The following is a 14371-nucleotide window of genomic DNA, read 5'->3' as shown; positions in this document are numbered from 1 at the left end:
CAAAACGTCTTCTCCTTCCCCTGAGGAGGGCAGTGACAGCATGGCTTCGGTGGGCACCTGGCGCCCCACCAGGGTCAGCCCACCGCAGGGGAGTACCTTCAGATGCAGTAATTCCACAGTGAAAGGGAATTCCTCGCATCAAAAAATGCAGTTAAAAACAACATCAGATGTATGTGTGTGTGTGTGGACAGGGAGAGGGAGACCGAGATATTGCAAGAATAATCATTATGTGAAACATAACAGCATTTTAAAACTTACTTTACAGGGGAAATGCTCCAAGATGCTACCATGTTGCAGAAAATGCATGCACAATTTTTAAGGTACGAATCTCAAGGTACAAAGGCCTTGCAGCCCATACCCCTGCAGAGACTCCTGCAGATGTAATTCTGTGAGGAGGGCCTCAGGGCCTCTGGGCCTGCGGTAGCCATCTCATCAGGTACAATAAACTGTAAAGTCTTTTGTGATTCCTTCCCTCCAACTATGGTTAGTGGACAGAAGACTCGAAAAGTAGGTGATATTTTATGAATAGCCTGCATAATGAAAAATGCTGATAAACTCATAGAAAAGTTACATGATACAAGAAATAAACATGTCCAGAAGGCAAATACCTCCTGTTGACTATGCCCTGGTAATCTCCAAAGGTTTTTGGAAAAGCATCAGCTCAAATTTCCTTCAAAATACAATTTGAGGCTCAAACTTTCCTCTTGCCCAGGATTTAATTTTTAAAAACAAAGCAATGTAATTACACATGAATTAACTGTAGTGTCCCCATTTCCATTTCATTCTTCTACCAGAATGGTTACATCCAGTGTTTTTCCTCCAGACTGCTCCGTATCCTGCCATAACCTCCCTGTCTAAACACCAGCCTCCCTAAGCAAATGGACTTACTGCTTAGATGCTTAATTCACCTAACATCCCCTGTACAAAGAAACACAATCTGCTACTCCAGCAAAACAGGTAAATAATGCTCACCTGTTAGAAGGTCATACATGAAAATAACAGAAGATCTATTACTGAAAAACAATTCACTTATCTAATCATACCTTCGTAACAGTCACACTGTCACTGTATACCCAGAGAAATTTGTCAGTAAAATACAACTAGGTTGTTTCCATATGACTGTTCAAGTGCTGGACATACAAGACAAAAAGATGCAATAAACAATGTAATTCATTAATGTTCATTATTAATTGAATTAAACATAGCAAGGAGCTCCCCCACCATCTATATGGAATAGAATAATTTCTGACATTTGTAATGCAGTACATCTTTTAAAAATTATCTAGATCTTCAGCGTTTAAAAAAAAAATCCATTAAATGAAAAAAACAAAACAAAACAAACCCAGTGGAGATGGTTCCGAAGTCACTTTTTCTGTTTCCATTATACACACAAGAATATCTCTTGGTATTTATTTACATCATCACACAAAATAGTTTTCCTTATTCTATCAACTCTTTTGGAGTGATTTAATCTTTAACAGAAAGTACAATGTTTTACTGCACTTCTGCTCCTCTTGTTTATTATGTATTGGTAGGTACTTCTAAATACCTGGGAAAAACACCCGGGGCTTTACCATTTCCACACAGTAACACAAGTGACTTTTTCCTTATGTTGAAACATACAAGGCAACAAGCTGAAGTTATGATGGATTATTACTATATCTAAATGCAGCAGTTACCTTATTTAATTTAAGGTAAGATTCCTAACTAATTCTTAACTAAGATTATTACTACTTACATCAACAGACCTTTGCAATGAACTCTGCAATGCAAAATTTTCTCTTGAAAAGCTTTCAGTCAGGCTAGGTATTTGCAAGAGTTCAGTAACTTTCCAATATCTCTTCTTACATGATGATGGTAAACCAAGAAAGAAGACTGCATGGAGTATTTGGAACTACTTCAGTGAAGGTTGGAAGACACAAAAGGGAAAAAAATTGGGAAAAAGTACACTAAGATGACAGCGACTGTGAAGACCAGTAGAAAAAACATCAGATGCTAGAATGGAAGGGAGATCATGCAGGTTGCAGAAATGACATAAATAAGATGGTAAATCCTTCACAGATTTCTATAGCATAACCACCCTCCATATACCCAAGGTCTGCATCACAATTCAAATGCATAGATCCTTTTCCAAAGCGGAGCTTATAACTTCAGCCAGACCCCTGTCCTGGTAATTTTATAGGGACTGTACCTGTGTGAAGGCACACATTCTCACCTGTTCCTATATGCTGCTATAAAGTCCCAAACTTTGTACTGGTTCACCCACCCTTCTATACCTTCTGGGACATCAACAAATGTCAAATCTATCCTTATTCTATGGAGTGCACAATGATGGGATGGAACAAAAAACATTTTTGCCATCTGGGAAAAAGTCTTTTTTACAAGTGCCGTTTCCTTTCCTCAGCTTACCACCACCCCACCACCACCCAAAAAAAGCTATCTTACTCCATTATGTCAGTCAGTATACTCCCAAGAGACAGCTCTTGACACATCTACACCTTTTCAAAGCAAGCTTTATAAAACCCAGACAAGGCCATTTTCAAAATTAACTTTCACATTTTGGGGTAATTTACAACTATTGCTTTAAAAGCTTACAAACAGGCGCAACGTCAAAAATGTAAAGAGAGCCTGTAGCAGCAGTACATGGTTTCGCCATATTTTCTATTTCTGTGGAAACTAGGTTCTGCTCCCTGTTTGAGTTAAGCATCAGAAGGGACAGAACTGTGATCTGAAGGCTGTTTATCTGCCATCTCAGTTTTCTGTAACAAGCTTCTAGAAGTGCTTATCTCCCAGGGTACCATGCCTCCTCCCCGCAGCTCCACTGGACTTTGAAGGGAAAGTAGGGCTACTTCCATGTGGATTTAAGTTACAAGAACAAAAGGATTTGACACTGTTCCCTTTTTATAACAGTTTCTTTAACTATTGTTTCCCCCATCCACCCACTATAAACAAACATTAGGCTTAAGTGAACAGTACCTTCTACTCTGAAGCAACTGCCTTCCCCTTTCAATTTCTTATTCTTTATAATTCTTTTAAAAATAAATACATTGCTAAGCTTTTTAGTTTCAATTTCACTGATAACTTGTATTGCAACATAGCACCCTTTTAGAGTTGTGTTTATATGCACACCTCCCAAACACTGATAGGATTCCTCTGGAACATTTTGGGCACCAATGCAGAAGGCACTTAAAATCCTTTACCTGTAGGACATCATGATTTTTTTTGTGTGTGACTAGATTCAGCGAGGATTTCTGTACAACTGGCTTCATTTCATAGATTTGGGAAGAAGAACTACTTAGAATCATAACATTAATTTTAGCTTTAGTTAAGGTCTGTTTAATGTGAAGTGCCCACTTTACGCTGGCAGACAAATTACCAATGGGGCAACTAGAGAATGCATGAATGATAATGTACAGACAAGCTTTTTATTATTTATTCATAGAAAACAGTGGGTTTTGGTGTGCTGCTTTGAAAAATGTTCAAACTAGTAGAATATAATGAAAGCACAGTGAAAATTCTATTTCATTAACATTTAATCATAAATCGCTCTTTAATATAAAACATAAAATAAAAGTCTGTCATAAGCATTTAGGTGTAGGGAATGGAAAAAGTCTGCAAAAAGGGGAAAGGAAATATTGCAGTGGTTTTCACTGTTCCTGTTGTCTGTCACTTCAGAAGAAAAAAATAAGCAAAGAAATGACAGTCTTCAGCCAAATCTCACAACCAGTCGTGAAGAAACCACTTGGACAGCTCTCAACACCTTACATTTTACTGGCTAAAAGTATTACCAACATCTACAGACAAGGAAACAATTATTTTAGCAAAATCACAACAGCTCAGGAACAGTAATCTGCATCAGAACTCTGCTACCCAGGAAAAAAAAAATCATCAGAACTTCAAGCTTCCAGAGTAAATTCAAAAGCTTTTCCATGAAATAACTATCACCAAGTTTATAGTATAACAAGTATTCTCAAATTCCCCTTAGAGGGATACAAGAGTGGTGCACAAATACCCAGCTCTTACACACTACAGATCTTCAAGGTTTGTAGAACTTTAGATCTTTATAAAATACTATGGATTATTTCTCTTTTCAAGATCTCTTGTCAGAGAGGTCTTATTCGTTACTCTATAAATACAAATTATATTTGACCAGCAGTAAATCAGATATTATACTACCAGTACTGACTTGAGTAACATCATACTGTCAATTAGCAAAATACATCTGCAGACACAGAGGATGCAGGTCACAACACTTTTTTAGGTTTAGACAACCTGCACATCCCTGACAAAGAACACAGCACAGCAGTTCTCTTTATTGAAGACCATTTATCAGCAACTGCTATGTGCAAGACTCGGAGCCTTTCTGATAACATAGGATCTTCCTCCTCCTTTAACCGTTCTTTCTTTACCTACCAAATGGCAGGCACCACCTGAGCAGAGCCTGTACCTGCAACCCCTTACACATTTCATTGTCAGTGGCTAGAAAAGCGTGACTCGTCAATGGCAGTCTTGCCACACTGAAATAATTGTTCAAGAAACAGTAGAAAATAAGCATCAATTACACTATTGTGCCTTCTTTCTCCCAATCATCATTAAGAATTCTGACAAGTCAGCCAAGCAACCAAAACTCTTGATACATTTTGCCATAAAGCAAACAAAAAAACCCCACACCCAAACAAAACAAATCTAAAAGCACCTTCTCATCTGCTTTGCTTATGTCCCAGGGGCTCCTCAAACAACCAGCTCTGGCAGCCTGCTCAGGAAATGAGCATTTAGGCAACACAGGTTTTCCCAGAGGCGAGATTTTTTTTTAAAGGAAAATAAAGCCCTTGGAGAATGCTTCCTTTAAGCTGCCTTCTCTGTTTTACACTGATGTGGATCCAGCACAAAGCCTCTGCTATTCACAACTGAGTTAGGAAGGCTGAAGGGAAGCAATCCTCCAAGCAGGCAGGTTCCAAGTCCATTTTTTTCCCAGTCAAGCTTTTTGCTACCAGGTAACCCTACCAAGCATTCTTCCACTGAGTTTTCTGCTGAACAGTATGATTTTGCATGGAAAGGAATTGACACTGTGGGAATGAAATGATAGATTAGAAGTGCTGAAACCATCATTCTTAATTGTGGACCATTATCTCTTAACACATCTATAACCCCAAAGTGAGCAACTTGTGATTCACAAAGCAATGTTACCTTGCTGTGCTGCATGTTGTGCAACAGTTAGTCATGAGTCTATGAACTAGACTTCCCATTTAATCAGAACAGATCCACACCACTTCTGGATGAAGGGCAAGCAGACTTATTACTGTTACCTCTTGGTGTCAGTTCTTTTCTTGCTTATTGTTTTCCCCCAATTACTGCACATTATCTTTTTATATTCCCCCTTCAAAAATGGTTTCTCTTCCTCCTATCTGGGCAGGTTGGTTTACCTTTGTATGGTTCTACCTAATCAAGACAATCAACATAAACTACCCCGGCATTTCTGATCTGTAGCTATCCTTAGCATTTCCTCTCTTCCATTTCCTCTGAACAGGTATAACAAGTGCAATAACTTTAGAAACAAAATCTTCACAATTAGAGGAATGTGAGCTCTTTCTGTTGACCATTCATTTCCAAAAAGTGCTTCAAACACTTTTAAAGGAGAAACAGCCTATTTCTTCTTGGAGTGTATTTATAAAAACCAAAAATTCTTATATATATTTGTGACTGAGTTACATAAGCTTCGAGATTATCTGTACTTTTTGTTCAGTCTTTATCAGAACTCCTAAATCACATCTGTTCTCAGTTAAGTCTCATCACAATTCTAATTCTGAACTTATGACCATTCACAGCAGATTTCACCTGCTTACTGCTCAATTCATGTTACATAGCCTTATTATTTGCTGCAGCCAAAAAAACCCCAACTCCACCAGTTAGCTCACATAGCAATTTCTTATATCTTTCCAAAGTAACATGCCATTATATATAGATGGAAGTCCTCTTGAAATTTTGCAATCAATTTATCTAGTAATCTACCATCATCTTCAGGCTTACTATGTTGCAGTACAGATTGCTGATATTACATCACTATAGGTTACTTGATTGCTAGATCTCCTGTCACACTATTTGTTTCCTAGAAATTCCCAACTCATAGCTTCCAGTTTTTGGACATTTCAGGATGAAAGGATTCAAATACTTTTGCTTGTCCCCTTTTGGTGGACACTTTAATATAATCTTGACAAGGCAAGGATGTGATACATCCGTAGGTTCGTCAGAAACCCTTTGTGGTCCTAATTAATTAGGAGACTCTTAGGCATTTAACTTTTAAGCACATGAGCAATTCAATAGGCTTCAGGGACACAGAGGTTATGTCCATTTTCCACATGGTACAGTTGCAGCCAGGTTACACAGGTGCTGATGCTGGGCGTTTTTGACCACATAAGAAATTTCACTAGGACTTTGGTAAGTTACAGTACATACCAGTTTTGAAATATGCAGTTATAGTCTGATACAAGACTGACTGCCTGTTCTACATAGTGCAGGCAATGACAGATATTCTTAACCTTGTCCAAGGTGCTCCTTTATAGACTCCATTTTGATTTGCCTACATTTTAACCACACTTTCCATTTCAAAGTCTACTTTAGGCTGAAAAAATTCAGAAAGTTCCAGCTGAACCCAGAGTTAAAGTGGATGCTAGAACCAGCAATGGTGTACCCCTTGGGAATACCCACTGACACTCCCTTTGTGCATTCTGAATGCCTGAGAACAACAAATACTTTCAGGTATTAACAATTAGGCTTCGGGTGTTTTGGTGTCCAAGAATAGTGGACACATCTGACAAGTTTTGGTCTTAATACAGCAATTTCCCACCATGACATGGGAGAAAACAGTAATTAATATTTGTGAAAAAAACCCCAGATATTACAGAGACAACTGTCACAGAAAATCTTATATTGCAATTAGTATCTTTACATTCAGTGAAAAGTTTCTATCATATGCCATGAAAAATAAGGCCTTGTGTTACAGTATGAACAGTGAGTATAAAATGAAATATTGAACAGCTGCTCATTCCATGAATACCCTCCATCCAGTGTAACAAATGATACAGGAGTCATGGCAAAAGAAGAGTTTGCAATCGTGCAATTAAAACCCTTATTGGAAAGCATATGCAAAACAGCTCGAGCAGCCTTAATTTTATGATTTCTTAACTTCTGACTGCTTAGCCCTTATATGTTTTTTAATGTTGAGAATTTTTTATTCCTGTAATTAGTAGTAGATACTACACAGGGAGAACTTCCTTCATTATCCAGGCAAAGGGCATGTGGCAAAAGGCCTATATAGTATTCTCAAAGCTCATTTGTATGGGTCTGGAATTTCTCACAGTCTGGGCTGCCATTTTTCCCACTTTATGTTCACAAACTCCCTTCTCGATATGCAGTAGCGTATGTTTGTGGTAGTGAGGGACAGATGCTCAATCTCAACAAAGATCAATGCGGCTCCAGGGAGCACTGTAGCATCTTTTCTTTGATATTAGACTTCGCTATCCTGAGGCTGTTCCTATGTGGCAGTTTATGAGGTTGCCAGTCTGTCTTTAAGATAGCTCTCTTTATCTTATTTTTTTAAATAAGAATGTATATTTAAAAGACATACCTGTCCAATAATAAGGGGCACTACAACAGTCATAAACAGCTGCGAGAATATAGATGTAAAAGGCACAGAGGAGGATGATCCAAGCTGCAAAATAAAAACATACCATTAATATCGCACTTTTTCTTAGTATCTGCACATTTCATACATAGATATCACATACTAGTATATATTTTATTTTACACACAAAAACTTGGAAGTATGTGCACACATGTTTAGTTGTTAAGTCCCAATAAAATATTTGGTATTCCACGATAACAAAACTAAAACAATCTCTGGTTGACTATTTTATAACCTAAGGTAATAGTTCCATCATTATTCATTTAACTGAAACCTTGCTACACATATATGCCAAGTAAATTATATAAGCATTTGTAGGATGACAGTCTAAAAAGACAGGGAGTGAATCTTCCTCATTAGCTCAACTAACCTTATCATTTATACAAATATCAAGCAACAAAAATTGGTGTAGTTGTTTCAAGAAATAAATAAAAATTAAATAGTGAAGACATTCACGTTTTATTTCAGTGACAATAAAAAAAGAGATCTACTGAAAGTATATAACAATTGTTTCATTAAGACAACTAAACTGTGACAGGTTTAGTCTTCAAATAGGTGATCTCTTTAATTATGACTGTAAAAGCTAGAAGTATTTTTTTAAAAAGGTGCAGGTAGAAAAGGTGAACAGAGTGGAATTTCTGCAACCTACTTCAGAATGCTTAGGTAAATATGCAGGATTTTTTACATTCTGATTGGACTTTTTTTATGCCAAGTCATGGAAAAATTTAATGTAATTTAACATATCTTTAACAGCAATAGAATACACATTAAGAAATATATAGTAAGAGGACTGAAACAGCATTATCAGAGCTTCCACAGACAACCATTTGCTTCATGACGGTAAATGACATAACATTGAGGATTTCACTGATCCACATTATTTTATATTTTGCACTTCACTTTAAAGATCCTCAAAACAATGCCAGAATTCAGAATCTTTTAGCTCCATCTAAATAACGCTGATTTCCTAAAACATTCTCACATATGTCATTCTCACACTCAGATTGCGTTACACTTTTGATGCTTAACTTCCTTTCAAGGCTACCTGCAGGCATGATAAGACAAGGTGATCACACAATCTAGTCACTTGCTGTAACTGTCAAGAAAAACCAACATACGGCCATAAAACCGGGTTTGGCGTGAAACCAGAATCTTCAGAAATTCAGAAAAATCAGAAATTTCACATACTGAAGTATTTTACTTTATTCAGAAATGTACAACTGTAACCTTTACCTGTTCTCTGATGAGAAAATGCCAGTTAAACCCCTCTGGCAGTGGTTTACATGTACGTGCACTGCTTTTTGTAAGTGCCATTTGTACATGCACTGCTTGAGAAAACAGCGAACATGGCTACAGGCTGTCTATGTGAGCTAAGCTTTTGGTGCACGCAGATGGCATCAGAACTGGGAAACAGCAAGAAATTGAATTAACTTTGGACATTAGGAAATCATGGGACTTTGTTTCTTGATCAGCCTAGAGTTTAAAAGCAGACTGCATCCGCTCTTTCTTTAAACATACTCCATCACGTGCTTTTTGTATGTCCCTTTCTGAATATGCTCTGGGTCCAGAGCCTTGGGCAGAACGTACAGGATATGGCTGTTTCCTACACATTACCTTAACTGGCAACATCAAGACTCAGTTTGGCCCTTTAATAAATGATAACATCGCATCCCCATCACCTCCCATCGTAACAATGTGTGCACAGAAGGCAGTTGGAGGGGACCTGAAGACGGTATCATCACCAACACTTTCCATCTGCAAGTAGGATAGGAGTGAAAGCACCAAATTTAAGGAGCCTAACTTCCCAAGGAGTCAAGAGGGAGAAGGGTGGGCTTGCAGGGGGAGATACAGATCACCCACACGAGTACCTGAAGCCAGGCAGTGCAGCTCCTCCACTCCTAAGGGACACAGGGCTCTCTGCATGACTCCTTATAGAAACTGGAGCAGAAAACTCCATCATACCACTCATGATCTCCTTGTTGTTTTAATTCTTCTGAATTAAGTAAGTTCAAGTAAGGAACTTCTGAAATTTTAAAAGGTTCATAGTTTTTCGAACTAGTTTTGGACTTATTTTTTGCTATATGCTGAGGAGCTAAAAGCGTTACTTACTGTGTATCCAAAGAAGCTTTCTCAAGTGAAAGTGAAGATTTTAAAACTTTAAAATCTGCCTGGGTCACAGAGGAGTGGATCTAACCAAGCAGTCCACATGCCAGGACCCTCTGCATAGCTTCACAAAACTATGATACTTCAGCAGTGGCTCTTGTGCATTTTTATAAAAACACTGATTGGATTTCTCTTGCTACATGAAAGTTTTATGCTCAATAGATGCATAATCAGTTTCTAAGTCAGGAATGAAAAACTGTTCAACAATATAACACACTGCTGAAAAAGGCAGCCATTCTCACAGCAATAATCTTGCCAACTTTTTAAAATATTACTTTAAATGCAATGCCTTCAAGCTGTGGATTCTTATGCACGTAGTATATATATATATGGATATGTTTTGGTTTGGGTGTGGGGTTTGGGTGTGGGTTTTTTTGCTTTGGTTCAGGTTTTTACATAATTAGAAACTGAATTACAGGTACTGTGCTGGGATGCTAGACCAATTTAGCTAGGAAAAGTAAAATTGTTTCATTCAAAGAAACAATCCTCTAATTCAGGATATCAGCATATGGTTCTTCACCTCAACTTCACCCCACCCATTCAGGTTCATCTCACTGTCATCTCCACCACCAAAAGGCAGATATTTCAGGTAACTCTCTCACCCTATCTACATTTTAAACAAAACAGAAATCCACATATCAGTCCAAAGTGTCAAAATTAATAAATCAATAAATTGTTCGTTAATCAACCTTTTGGCCAGAGGAAGTTAATTCTTCAACTACATTTGGTTTGTAGGAAAAAACCTGCTCTCCTCCTTGGAGAAAAAGTCAAGTTTTTCTGCCTCTAATTTGACTCCTCTCCTGCACGATCCACACTATTTTTGATCCTGTTTCAGTTGTATAGTTGAGAACCATATTCTTCCACCAGTCACCAGCACCTTCATTGCTTTCTCCAGAATAGCATGGAACTAGCTTTTTTCTTGGTTCCTTATGAGGTCCTAACACTCTGCTACACCACACCTGGACACAGAGGTTCAAAGCAGTGTGTTTGCTAGGCTCTACCCGCCCCCCCCCCCCCGCCCCCCCTTCATGCACTGCTATGGTATTAGACCTCCCTGTCCCACTTATGGTACCGTCAGTACTTCTTCAGACAGACTTCTAAACTTTGTTCCCCTTCTGTGTATTATGACAATAACTTCAGCGGACTGCTTTTTATCAGAATCTATCTGTTACAGAACATTTATAAACTCTTATATTATTTTAACCTTAAATCTATTCCCAGAGAAAGGCACAGAAAATAAAGGCTGAAGAGAACTCAAGAACATCTTAACCGCACAGAAGAAAAAGACTTTCTAACCCAGACTTTGGACATACAGTGGCTAACCATGAGGAATCACAAATAATACAGGACAGACAGCTAATGGGTACACAATGTGACAAGGAGTCCCTCAACATTTATAGTATGCAAATTCATTAGGCTCACAAAGGTAAGCACCACACAGACTCTCAGGCATTGCCTGGGTTCCAGACTTCCTTTGAACTTGGATATGTTCGTCACATCCATTTTGAGAAAGAGAACTGAGGAACAGAGGAAACAAAAAGATTGATATCATGTTAATCAAACCTTCTTGTACATTTACAAATTAAAATATTCTGTCTGAATGAATCAATATGATTTTGCTCAGGTTTTAGTTGGATCAGGCTAAGTTCTGTGTTCCATTTTCTGTCACGAAACAAAGTTTTTTAAAGGACAACCTAGATGATCTGAATTGCACCAAAATTAGCATTTGTTCATATTTGGATACCCTCATCTCCATGTCTAAAAAACGAACCTTTCTTCACAGGCAAACAAGAAATAGCACTGTAAGAACTTGTATAAAAACATAGAATCAAACTGCTGATTTATAGCTGTAAAAAATAAATCAGATGGGAATCTCTTATGGGAGGTAAAACACCATTTAATGAAAAAGCTATCACAAATTTTCATGCCACCATATTGTCTATGCTTATCTTAGAAAATTTTGAAACAGAAGTTTGATACTGTAAAGTGATCGTTATGTGCTGTTATGGATAGCAGCATTTCAATTAACAGTTTATTAATAAAAGCCAGCCCTGACTGAATTTACTCACTATTCAAAAAAAGATCCTGAAAATTCTTGCTTAGAGAAAGGCACTTTTCATTTAAACAATCTGAGTGATTTCAGAAGGACAACTCAGATAAGCAGGAACTGCACCTTCTGCAAGTGTTTGCTGGATATGGCTGTAATGAAAGAGAACTCCAGGCAAATCTTTCCAAACAATTCTGTCACAGTGCAGTATTTCAAACCTGACCTGTAGCATTCTTGCTAATTTAGTTCTAGACCTCTCTTCTCAAGACAGTGACTGTTTTAAAAAACTACTGACAAATTATTTAGCGTGTTTCTTTATGAGTTTGTGGTAGAAAAGGTGGCTTATCCTTAATTGATAGGCAAATATAGCAATCACTGGTTGTGGTAAAAACAAAAAGCAAAACCCAACCAAAAAAAGAAACCTTCCTTGCATAAAAACAAGACAATTCCACTTCCCAAACTAGGCTGTCTTCATAAGCCAGATGCTCTATTCTCATCTTTCTGGCTGACCGTGGGTGTTCCCATGTCTACTGCCAGTGACTCAGAAGAAACACACCTCCTGCCACTCACACCAAATAACAACTCAGTGTCATGTGTGCTGCACATCCTGAGCCCACTTTGGAGGCAGCTGTCCTTTGGGGCCTTACTCTTCCAGTGTTCTGCAACTAACATGTTTCCTCAGGTTGTGTCTTTGTGCTCTTCATGCACCACCAGCCAGCTTCAGCCTTGCCATTTGTTGAGTGCAGGCAAGGAAGCGAGGCAGGGGTGAAAACGGGGCAGAACTGAGGGGAAGGGTCACTGGCTGCTCTTTCATGTGAGACTGAAGCTTTTCTTTTGCACCTTCAGGTCAGGCTACTTTGATACCTGTCTTTTTAAATTGTGTGTTCAATGCTGTATCATCACTGCTTCTGCATCCAGTCCAGATACAACTGCCTTAGAGGCCTGCCTGGACCACCGCATGCGCTAAACCCTTTATATGTCCTGTTATGGACAACAGCCCCATTACAGAAAGGACATGTAAGGGGATGCATTTTTGGAAAAGATGCGGATGGGATACAGTTCAGTAATGAAGGACAATGAACAAGACTGACCAGCTGAACTAAGCCCTCCCTTGCTTTGGACTCTTTTCCAGAACCTTTATCCTGACCCAGTCACAGTGGTGTGTGATGTTACAGCACAGAAGTATGCACATCACCTTCAGTAACCCAGGTACTTGGCTAATGGAAATGCTTTGCAGAGAATACACTGCAATGAGAAGTAACAGTAATGATTCTGAGGCTCTGGGAAGCAGGAAGTGTCTGCGCTACTCCATGGGAATGGTGTTGATGGGCTCCTATGAGTTCCATAGCACCCAGCTCTAGATTTCTGGTAGGAGGTCAAAAAAGATGAAATGATCATTCCTACATAACATCTCACAGCAGTCTAAACAGAGCTGGCAGCTCACTAGGATGTTCTTCTTACCTAAATGCTCTGCATATGAATAATGCCTTTACAGCAGTGGAGTATCTCAGTAAGGCAGTTTTTCTAAAAGATGCCAACTCCCAGTGACTGACGAAGAGTCATTGGTATGAAATTAATCCAGGTAACAAGTGACAGAACAGGAGGAAATGGCCTCAAGTTATGCCAGGGGAGATTTAGGTTGGATATTAGGAAAAAATTCTTCATGGAAAGGATTGTCAGTCATTGGAACAGACTGCCCAGGGAGGCGGTGGAATCACCTTGGAAGTGTTTCAAAAACACACAGATGTGGTGCTTAGGGTCATGGTTTAGTGATGGACTTGGCAATGCTGGTTTATGGGTGGACTTGATGATCTCAAAGGTCTTTTCCAACCTAAACAATTCTCTGATTCTATGTATTTAGATTTAAAATAAAGCTTTTAATTTTACCTATCAAAAACTGCAAGTTGTCTGTTGCTTCAGAGACAGGGGCTAAAGGTACAACAGAGTTCATGTTCAACGGCTTGGCAGTCACGTATTTTACAAACAGATCTTTCATTGTTATTCTTAAAAATTAAAGGCAGACACAAATCTCTAGTTCTGCTAAGGAAAACAGATGTTCTGGTCTTATGGTACATTTTGCAAATTCTTGCATATTCTATATGCTTCTATGGCCCTGGGAATTGATTTGGCACAAATATATAAAAAAATAGCTGTCTACATACACCCTCCAGTTTTGTTCCCCCCAAAAAAAAAATCTCAGCATTTCATAATCAGAAGTGTTGAAAAAGAAAAGCTGACAATCTCTTAACTTTAGTATTTGCTTTCTCCCCCCCTCCAAACCCCCCAAACTGGGCAAGGAGACTGTATATTTTGGCATTCCCTTGTTAAAGGAATCACAGATGCCTAATGCCATTCCAGGTTCCCCTATGACACATTAAACACCAATCCAATCCAAACATACCTGTTGATTTTAAAGCCTTTTATAGAGCTACATAAATAACCATAGGTATTTTTAATCTAAAATATACCAGAGCAACTCT

The 14371-nt window shown here is 38.4% G+C and overlaps 1 protein-coding gene across 8 annotated transcripts in view; it reads right to left on the bottom strand.

Annotated features, from left to right (window-relative positions):
* Window positions 1-14371, bottom strand: part of SLC10A7 (solute carrier family 10 member 7) — a 153619-nt gene that overhangs the window by 32858 nt on the left and 106390 nt on the right. For 6 of the 8 annotated variants that reach the window (XR_005105646.1, XM_037396573.1, XM_037396582.1 and 3 more), the window contains one exon: window positions 7625-7708. Coding sequence is in view for 5 of the 8 variants with exons in the window: in XM_037396573.1 (XP_037252470.1) it covers window positions 7625-7708 (84 nt within the window). In the remaining 3 variants the exon portion in view is untranslated. Of the gene's footprint in view, window positions 1-7624; window positions 7709-14371 lie in introns of those variants that run through there. The other 2 variants (XM_037396612.1, XM_037396602.1) reach the window with 2 other exon arrangements.

Source organism: Falco rusticolus, chromosome 1 (genome assembly GCF_015220075.1).
Source record: "Falco rusticolus isolate bFalRus1 chromosome 1, bFalRus1.pri, whole genome shotgun sequence".
In the NCBI taxonomy this organism is placed as follows: Eukaryota; Metazoa; Chordata; class Aves; order Falconiformes; family Falconidae; genus Falco; species Falco rusticolus.
The sequence above is the reverse complement of the archived record's forward strand: the minus strand, read 5'-3'. Positions and strand labels throughout refer to the sequence as shown.